This window comes from Antechinus flavipes, chromosome 4 (genome assembly GCF_016432865.1).
Source record: "Antechinus flavipes isolate AdamAnt ecotype Samford, QLD, Australia chromosome 4, AdamAnt_v2, whole genome shotgun sequence".
Lineage (NCBI taxonomy): Eukaryota > Metazoa > Chordata > Mammalia > Dasyuromorphia > Dasyuridae > Antechinus > Antechinus flavipes.
In genome coordinates, this window is record NC_067401.1 from 62,090,418 (window position 1) to 62,100,964 (window position 10,547).

Here is a 10,547-nt window from a genome sequence, read left to right on the forward strand (position 1 = left end):
AAGTTACTTAAAATTACTAACACATTGTCAAAAGAAACAGAAAACAAACTTCTTCCAGGCTTTCTCTCAGTAAAAGGTAAAACAATAAATTAAATTAAAATTTTTAAATATCTATTTGAAAATGTTCAAAATCACTAATAATCAGACAAAAACCCATTAAAACGACTCTTCTGGTATTGCCTCTATCAAACTGATAAAAATAAAAGAAAAATAAATCAATGTCAGAAGGGCCAAGAAAACAGGCATGCTAACTCAGGGTAAACTGAGATTTGTTCTGATCATTTTAGAATATAATGTGAAAATACGTGGCTAAGAATATTACTATTACTCATCTTACAAGGCTGTTAAAGGCTTTGAAAATTAAAATACTATACTGTTATTATTACAAAAAATTAAAATATCATAAAGTTATATTATATAAAATTATCTTACAGGCTCAGCTTATTTTTAAGCCAATAATGTAGGCTATTCCAAAAAGATATTTCTCAGGGAAGATGCTGAAGATCAGTAAACTTTCAACTCACTAAATTTCCTTCACCAAAAAAAAAAAAAAAAAAAAAAAAATAGAGCACATTACCTCAGAGTAGCAGAAATAAACATGGGGTAAAACAGTTGTCCTCCTAAGACAATCTGAAAAGACCCCAAGACCTGCAGGGGCAGAAGTTTGGCTTGAGTGAAGTGCAAACACCTCCAGGCCACCTCTGCAGAATTAACAAAAAAGTTCTGCCAGCAACTGGGTTAAAAGGCAGCCTGAGTCTTAGAAACTTTCATTTTGCAGTCACGTGCAGATCTGCTTGAATAGGAGAATACTGAAATTTCACTATGGAGGGATGGCAACAGCTGTACTGACCAGAGGTGGCCTAGGCTGTGGCTGCGGGCAGAAGGAACTAACATACACCTGATAAGTATAGTAGTAAGGGGCAGAGACATGTTGGCTTTGGGCACTTGCTGGAGAGCAGAGTTCCTGGTTTCAGTTCTAGGGCAAAGAGGACAGTTGTAGTTTGTAGCCACCAGAGGCATTGCGGTTTTTGCCCTGCGCAATAGTATTTTACCACTTGCACAGACCATAACTTGTTCAGTTAATCCCCAAATGCTGGGCAATCCCTCAGATTCTAATTATTTATCCAGAGAAAGAAAGAAAGAAGAAAAAGAAAAAAAAAGAATCATTTTAAAAAACCTTATATACAAGCCCTTTTCCTCTTTTTTTTAGTCTCTGAGATCTAGATCTAGTAGCAGTATCACTGACACAAAGTGTATGGACAGTTTAATAGCTTTTGGGATGTGATTCCAAATTGTTTCACCTTATAACTGGACCAGGTCAAAGTTCTACCTATAGTTATTAATGTACCTATTTTTCCATATTACATTCTCTCCATCATTTGTCATATTTATTTTATATCAACTCTGCCAATTTGATAGATGTGAGGTTGTATCATAGAATTCTTCTTCTTCTTTTTTTGCTGAGGCAACTGGGGTTACATGACTGCCCAGGGTCACATAGCTAGGAAGTGTTAAATGTCTGAGGCCAGATTTGAACTCAGGTACTCCTGACTTCAGGGCTGGTGCTCTACCCATTGGGCCATCTAGCTGCCCCCCATAGAACTCTTTTAACTTACATTTTTCTAATTATTAGGGAAATCATTGTGTTTTTAATAAGATACCCATTACATGTTTAGAAGCACTGAAAAACAATTTCTAACTTCAAAACTATTTCGCTTTCATGAAATCTCATAAAAAGAATAAAATTGTCGACAACAAAAAAAGAGAGGGGGAAAAAAAGAAGTGAAAAAGAATACTTACCCATGATTTGGTGCAATTCCATTTTCTATTGTTAAACAATTTGTCTCTTTTTTTTCTTTATCTTCTTCCACAGGCTCATCAGACCTAGAAAATAAAAGATTAAAATTAGTCTTACTTTTAACATCTTATCAAGAAAATATCTGCAATATTAAAATAAATCATGACATGTGAAGCTAATAAACAAGTGTACTGTGCTAGATGCTGCAGAAAATACAAAAGAAGTTATAGCAATCCTTAAGACTTTGTTATCTTTCAACATAGTAGTTAGAGAAGATCTGGATTTTTAAGGGAGGCAGCAGGGAGTTAACAATACTGGGCTTGGCTATTTTGTAAAAATAGCAAGTTTTCTAACCTGTCATCTAACTTGTCATGGGCAAGTCATCTAACCTGTCATTCTCCAATGTCATATGTGTATTGGAGATAAGAGCATGTACCTTAGAAATTATTGTAAGGAATAAAGTTTCCAAACCTTAAAGGAATATATAAAAAAGCTAACTATTTTTACTATTAAATTGGGACAACTAGTAGTGAAATGGATAGAATACTAAGGTTGTAAGCAGTAAGACTTTTATCTCCTTCAATTTAAATCTAGTCTCAAATGCTTACTGGGCAAGTCATTTAACCCTGTTTGCCTCAGTCCTTCATCTGTAAAATGAGCTGGAGAAGGAAATGGCAAACCAGTCAAATATCTTAACAAATTAAATAGACATAGCAATAAAACAAACTAAGTGCTTAATACACGGGGATGCTAGATATTAGAAGCTGGGAATGTAAATTAAAAAAAAAACCCTCTTTCCAAAGAGCTTTTGTTTTAAATAAGGGAGACAATATGTAAATAAAGGTGATAAACATTGCAATTAGGAAATTCAGGAAAGGTTTCACGCAGAAGACAGGAATTGAGGTGAATCTTGAAGGGAAGGGTTAAAGAAAATGGAGGCAAGGATGCAGTACATAACAGGATTGGAAGACAGTCAGTCTGAAGTTTCAGACTGAAGAGGGAATTCTGTGAGGAACAGAGATAAGGCCAGTTTGGTTGGCTCTGATAATATGGAAAGGAGAGGAGCATATAACAAAACTAGAAAGATGGGCTCCAATCTGTGAAGGGCTTTAAAAGTGAAACAAAAGAATTTATATTTTACTTCCACCATAGGAAGCCAATGAAGTTTATTAAACAAGGATGTGATATGGTCATGAAAAACATATGGCAGGGAGACCAATTAGAAAGCCATTGCAAAAATCTAAGTCATGTTTAAAAGCAATAGGGAAGTATTTGCTGAGCAGAGTCAGGATGAAGACTGAATAATGGGATTATTGAGAGAACCATTTTCTAGAAATCAGAGAGGATGGGATCAAGACCAAATATAAAGGTGCTTGCCTTAGCTAAAGAGCTATATCATAACCAAAGACTAGAAAAAAGGAGCAAAGGGAGAAGGATAAAGTCAAAAAGTTGTGAGATGAAGAGAAAGGGAGGACAGTGAGTGTTGAATAGTCTCAATTTTCTCAGTAAGGTAAGAGGTGAAGTCTTCATCTTGAGAGATTAAAGTATAGGTAAAGGTGTGGGAACTTGGGAAGCAATGAGAAGATTTGGCATAGCTTATGTTGGAGTAAGACAAGGAGAAAATCAGGGAAGAATGACTTGGTTTATTGCAGTGAGGATCAAATTAAAAGTTGGAAATGATGAATTTATCAACTACTTGGTAAGGCCTGAAGCTCTATTCAAAAGCACTTGCCCAGGAAAATTATCAGGCAGACAATGGAGATAAATCCAGGATTAGTACTTGGTAAGAAATGAGCTGCAACACAACAGAGGCTAGAAGTTTGAGAATTAATTAATTACAGGGTGGAAAGGGATGAAAATAAAATTACTATGATTTTGGCTCTACCACTTATTAGTCATGTAAATTTGATAAAGTAATTTAATCTCTCTTTTGTCTTCAGTTTCCTTATTTCTAGGGAAATAAGTTAGACTTTATCTTGTTTATGGTTCCGTCTACTTATAAACAAAGATTGTTTATATCTTCATTGTTTGAGTTCTGTTGCACTTCCTATAATAAGCAATTTCTATCAGCACTGTTAGATTTCCAAGCCAATATATAAAAATCAATCAGAATTCAATGATAATACAAGACCTAATTATAACTTGTAATGAATATTTCTATAGGAAAAATTTATTCAGAGTTTCAATTTGGGATGTTACAATCATTATGTCTTTTCTTTTTTAGTTCCCTTACCCCACAAACACATCAAGAAAATCGGAATAGAGACTTCTTTCTCTCTTCAGGTAATACAATACTGAAGGAAATCACAATAGCTGGTACTATTCTGTCTACTCCAAATGTGTATTTACTCTGAACTAAACCCTCACTACTACACATGAATCCTTTTATTCTTCCCTCATTGAGTCCCAATAATAGCACCCTCCACAGAAGCTATTCCAAACCCATTCTTCTTTCCTCAAACCACTTATACATATACTTCCCAATCTTCATTAAGAAAAAGTTCCTCTACCCCCAAAAAGAGGTTATCGAGAGTAAATTCTCTTCTTCAGTGCTGTATTGTCAAATAAATGTTTGAACTGAAATAATATTACATAAAAATGAGTGTTTTACTTATTGGTTTTAATATCTATAAGCTTTATTAAGCAATTCCCCTCTCCTCCAAAACTTAATTTTCTGTTCTAAAATAACTCTAAAAATGTGAGGGTAAAAAAAATATAACAAATCTAATAACCACATACCTTTTCTTTTTCTCTGAATATGAAGTCTGACAGAAGGAAGAAGCTTGGTCTTGTTCTTTTGCAAATTCAACAACTAAAGTGTGACCTAAAACTTTTAGCTGATGAAGTCTTGATAAAGCCTTCAAATGACACAAAACAAAAAAGTTAAATTTGATAAATGTAACAAACATTTAAAATCTACTTATTAGCAACACATTTTTAATCAAGGCTTTCAAATCCAAATACTCTGTCATTCAAGTCCACAAGTCGCAATTCTTGAAATAAACCACAATTTTAAGTATGTGGTATTCTTTTTTTAAAAAAAAAATAATAAAGTCTTTAAGATAGTAAGAGGGATGAGGGGAAAAAATTGATTCATATCAGAGATTTTAACTTACAACAACTAAAAAAATATATACTTCTTTCAACATTAGTGAAAATACGTTATTTAAATCCAATTTTATAATAATGGTTTGTTTTACCCACATGTCTTTGACAGAATTAGTAACATATTTAGCTTCTATTTTTAGAGGTAGAACTAGAAAATACCATCAATGATATTGAAGTCAAGAAATATTTAATGGGCAACTTTGTGAGTTGCTTAGTATTTTCACCCTCAAATTGCAGTACCTGAAGCATAATCTTTATATAATAACTACTATTAATCCTATTACCTCCTCTTGGTCTCCCAAAATCTCTAATTCATCCCAAAGCTCAGTTCAAGTACCTTCTACATGAGGTATTTTCCAATGCTGTCAGTTGTTAATATCTTCCTCTCAAACCACCTTATACATTTTACTTATACTTAGCTATGTGCTTAGTGTGTCTCTTCAACTAAACTGCTAGCTTCCTAAAACTAGATATTGCTATTTTTTCTTTTTATAATTCTTAGTGAAATACTTAGGACATAATTTACAGTTAATAGTGACATATATCACAACAGTAAGTATCACATACTTTACAAGTACTAGGCTCAACTTTAGCTCAAATTATGGCTTATATTCAATCTATTCTATTTTTGACAACATGAACTACCACATCCATAACTACCTACTACACTATATCAGAACCACTTAGGCTTCTGGGATAAAGAAAAATCATTGAAGGTTATCCCAACTTGTTTTTTTTTTTTTTTTCTTTTCTTGTTCAGGAATTTCAGTGCCCAGAAGCAATGACTAATAACTTTTTAAATATTTAAATTTAAATATTTGTTGAAACAATTAAGTATCTGTTCTTCAAATGCAGTAACAACTTGAAAATGTTACCATAATGTTAGCCCTCCAAGCACTTCTATGCCCTTAAGAGAGGTTGGAAGAAGGAATGAGATTTGAATGAAAGGTCAAGAATATATGTCAACAGACCTTAGCCCAATAGTTCAAATTTGATAAGTATAAATAAAATGTTTAATACCAAGAATATTACATACCTTTATGGCGGCTTTTTCATTAGGGAAAGTTGCAAAAGCAGTGTGTTTCTGAAAGATAACCATAATATACACAGCTCTGAATAAGCACCAAAGTATACTCAAAAACAAGCGTCATAGTAAGATTAAAAGTCACAAAATAATCAGATGCTGGGAAATCTGAGACCACACATTAAACTATATAAAAGAAATAAAAAGTCATAACATTTTAATGTTCCTCTTAGCTTTTATAATTTCCAATACAAAACACTAACAGTTTGCATTAGTAAGTCTATTCTAAAAATTATAGTTTAAAAGAATAAAATGTAAAAAGCAGCAAATATCAAAAGTTACAGAATTATTAGATGAACGAAGATTTTGGTTTTGGTTATTTCAAAATGAAGTTTTAGATAACATGGATCAGACTAATATTAATTTTAATGAGTTTCCACTGAAGTACTTCAGTTGAATTTTTAAATCTATTTGTATTTTTTTTCTTACTTTTATGAAAAACATAACCCTGGAATCTAAGTCACAGAATCACATAAGGATTATCTTTTAATAGAGAAACCTTTAGATGTAAAATTAGAAAAGATGTAGGATAAAAGTCAGCTCTGCTGTACTATGTATTTAACTGTGGCCAAGTCAATTAACTTTAGTGATCCCTAATTTTTTCTCAACTGAAAAACAGGAATTGAATTAAGAACTAAAACTGCCAGATAACCTTTAGTAACCAGGTAACTAATGACCACCTGACTCATGCCAAACCATTTATAGACAAATTTATTGACAGAACTTTTTTTTTTTAAACCAAGTTGATACACATCTTCCTGAAACTTTGTTTTCTCATTAATCTATTGAAAATGTTAGTAATCTATATTAGGGTAGCAGAAAATTACTTTTAATGAATTTCAAAACAACATCTCCAGACTCTTCCAGTATATTTATCCAATAGATTAGTAATAAAAACTATTCTGATTTTTCAATTCTGCCAAAAGAATATAATAGGTTAAAAATGAACTCAACAGCTAACAATCTTACTTTGGACCTTATCTTGGAAAGGAAACGATGAAGACCATTTCATTATTTTATGAGATCTACAAGAAGTAGAACTCCTTAGAACCATTCATTTGTTTAGTGGAAATAGTGGCTTGCCTAAGGTTCACTTATAGTTAAGTGGCAAAGCCAAGATTCTTATGACTTCCAATACAGGTAGCTGGACATAGGTTAAAGCATAGCTGGTCATGGATGTCAGACCTGGATTACATTTACCTCCCAATGATGTTGTGAAATTCACGAGAAAATGTGTGTGAAATGTACAGCTCTGACCCCCCAAACCGATGCATTTTCCACTTCATTCATGAACGTTTCTGGCCTCAAAAATTTCAGTACAGTAAAGTCAAGGATTAACAAGGTGAGGATGAAGGGGTAGAACAGTAAAAAGTGGTTAAATTTTGGGATGCAGAGCTGAGTTTGGAGTTGGAGCAAAAGACTTTTCTACTTAACTTGCTAATTAATGCATATTTTCTTTAGAGCCTTCACAAAGAACTCGGGCTAGGGACTTCAGCAGGTGTCCTCTCTTTAAAGAGGAGTAAACTGAGACCAGCCAATGGTCATTTTGTTTGTCGCGCTACCCCCACCCCAACCCCCCAGATCAGTCCCGAGGATCGCAAAGCTTCTTGCCAACCCCAGATCCCAGGGCAGTAATCCAGATTAGGACAAGGGCAAGGACAGCGGGCCGCCCAGCTTGGCTCAGCCTGCCCAAACCAAGTCCTTGTTCCCATCGTGGTGCCCTCAGACTCGGATCGGCCCTGCGGGACCCCTGGGCCGGCCCGTGCTAGTCCTTACTTACCAAGCGGCCCTTGTCAGACAGGACCCGCACGACCTGGGCACCGAAATGCTTCAGGAGATGCTCCTTTTCCTCTGCAGTCAGCTCCGCCGGCAAGTGCCGCACCAGGAGGGTCCGGTTGGCCCGCGGCAGAGGCGGCGTCGAGGAACCCTGGCAACCCCGTGACAACGGGATCTGCTCCGGCGCGGCCATTTCTTCCCAAGACGCCGCCAAGGCGGCAATGACAGAAATCAGAGAGGACAGGGACCGAGGGCGGCTCCCGGACGACGGCCGGAAGTGCAGTCTGAAGGAAGACGACGCGAGAACTGGAGCGTATCCTTACGAGATCCTCGCGGACTAGGTCCCTGCGCATGTGCGGTAAGAGCTTCCTTGTTGCCTTTCTGACCGTTTTGGTTATGACCACGAAGTGGCCAGAAAGCAAAAGTTTATGACCCCAGCGGAGTCCCCAGCCTGACCTCTGCTGGATTTGTCTTTTCGAATACGCCCTAATTCCTGACAGTTGGAGGGAAAGAAGAGTGTTCTGCTTTTTTTTTTTTTTTTAAAGTGGAGAGTGAAGGGGCTTGATTAAATTCCTATTTCCCGAGGGCGGGACTGGCTATTTTTACGCATGCGCTGTCATTTGTTATCGCCTGTCCCGGAAATACTTAGAATACTCTGCGGAGAATCTTCTATGAGTCTGCAAGGTTATTTAATTTGGAGTCTGGAGTCTTTGTTTTTCATATCAGGAAAACAAGGCCTACTAGATAACATGCCAGACATGGAATTGAATCTGGAAGAACGAATTTAAATCCTGCCTCATACCGTAGTTGTGTGAACTAACCTCCCTGCGTTAGTTTTTATCCTCTGTAAAATGAGAAACTCGATGGCTGCTCAAGTCCCTTCCAGCTCTTAGTCTTTGAAACTGTGAGGCATTTTTATGTTGCAGGCAAAAAGTCACGTGAGGCAGGAATAGAGCACCATGTTGGAGTAGAAAAGATCTCAGTTCAAATGCTGCCTAGCTTTGTGACTGAGAAAATCACTTAATCTCTCTCTTCTTCACTTATCAGTTAAATGAAGGAGCAAATGAATTAAAAAGAGTAAAGTGCTTTGCAAATCTTAAAGCAATCAACATTTATTTAGAACCTGTTCAGTACCATTAGTTACCTCATCCCCTATATAAAAAATGGATTTACTTTTGGGATTTGGGAGAATTGGACCCCAAAAGTATGTTGAGGTTGCGGTCTGTGTCTCTACATATCTCCAAAAAATTTGTAGGCTTAGACCTTTTCCAGATGTAGACGCAAAGGTTTTATTACTCTGCTAACAGCAAGGCTAACTGCGGATGGGGTTTTTAGGAAAGGGAAGTTTTAGCCATTAACAAGGGAAAATCAGGAGCTAAATTCCCTCTAACTTGTGGGTACAAATAGGTTCTGGACTGTTATGAGTTCAAAAGTGTTGGAGTTCTTGTTCTTCTCAAAACACAGCCGGTTTAGCTTAGAGCCCTCCAGATGCCTCCAAATCCAAAGGTTCTGTCCTTCAGCCTCTGCCTCTGCCTCTGCTTTCTTCAGCCTCCAACCAGGCACAGAGATGGAATGACTCTCTTGTCTCCTTCTGGGGAGCCCAGCCACCAACTACAGTGGTGTGAGATGATGAATCTGGTTGTCCGCTGAACTCTCCACTGGTAGCTTTATCCTCTGAAAATTCTTCGTCTGCCACCACAGTCGCTCCTCTCCAATCCAGCTGAACTCTTCTGCGCAACCAGCCAGCCAAGTGGAAAAAGTGTATTCTCGAATAGCTCTCTCTCCTTATATGTGAATCTTCTGAGAGAATGGGATTATGGGTTTTCTCCCATAGTGCTCTCTGGCCCAAAGAGCTTTAAGGGAGGTGTGAATTCCCTTGAAGTTAGAAAGTTTACTTTGTGAAGCTGGCATACTTGTGAACTCCAATGAGTAAAGATGTGAACACAAGCCTTGTATTAATTAGTTCTACTTAGTACCTTGTTTCAGGTTCTGGCCAAAATCTTCTTGTAAGATTAGATCAACTCTAATTAGTTAGCAGTTAGTAAGGATTCCAACACTGGACTGTTCTTTTCTACATTAAGATGGTCCTGTGAGGAGGGCTCTTTTTCACTCACTGATCCTATGGAAAGTGGGTACCCAGCCCCAAACTTAACCTATAAAGGAAAAAATCAGCTTGAGCATTATAAGATTCTCGTTTGTTTTCTGGAGGTTTCTGGGGCAGCCTTCTTTTCAGTAGAGTAATCACCACTAGAATAGCCAGGTGTTAATGAGTCCAAATGCTTTATCTCCTTCACAATCTAGTTTCCTTGCCTGCCACGAGCCAGCTTTTGGAAGAGCGTTTTAGAGGCCCTTGGTCTCAGTGGGGGAAGTGCAAGAGGACAGGCCGGCCACCCCGAGGCTGATAAAGATGGAATGAATGAATCTCTCTGAGGCCGAGGGCTTGTGCTTCAGCCTCTAGCCACCACAAAGGTGGAGGATGGAATGAATCTGTCTCTTTGTAAAATAGTTACATCATCTTAGGTGTGAATCTTGTAGAACTATATTAAGTACTAAGTATATGTACTGAACTAGAGAACTATTAAGCACCATGCTAAACTAGAAAACTATTGTCTTTATCAATTCCACAGACTTAACACCTTGTAAAAATCCTTGTTTCAGAGTTCTGGCCCATAACAGAGCACCAGGCATGAACACTTAATTCCTGGGAGCCATTGATCTCTACCACTTTTAAGATCAAAGTACTGGTTTATTTGCATCCCTACTACAGAAGATAAAGCTTAG

General features: G+C 36.9%; 1 protein-coding gene across 2 annotated transcripts in view; it reads right to left on the reverse strand.

The window, feature by feature from the left end:
* Positions 1 to 8,326, reverse strand: part of RNPC3 (RNA binding region (RNP1, RRM) containing 3) — a 28,255-nt gene extending 19,929 nt beyond the window's left edge. For both annotated transcript variants that reach the window (XM_051993217.1, XM_051993216.1), the window contains exons 1-4: positions 7,771 to 8,326; positions 5,943 to 5,990; positions 4,538 to 4,656; positions 1,801 to 1,884 (exon numbers count right to left, since the gene is read on the reverse strand). In XM_051993217.1, the coding sequence (XP_051849177.1) occupies positions 1,801 to 1,884; positions 4,538 to 4,656; positions 5,943 to 5,990; positions 7,771 to 7,959 (440 nt within the window). In that variant the 5' untranslated portion in view covers positions 7,960 to 8,326. The remainder of the gene's footprint in view (positions 1 to 1,800; positions 1,885 to 4,537; positions 4,657 to 5,942; positions 5,991 to 7,770) is intronic.
* Between the last annotated feature and the right edge of the window lie 2,221 nt (positions 8,327 to 10,547).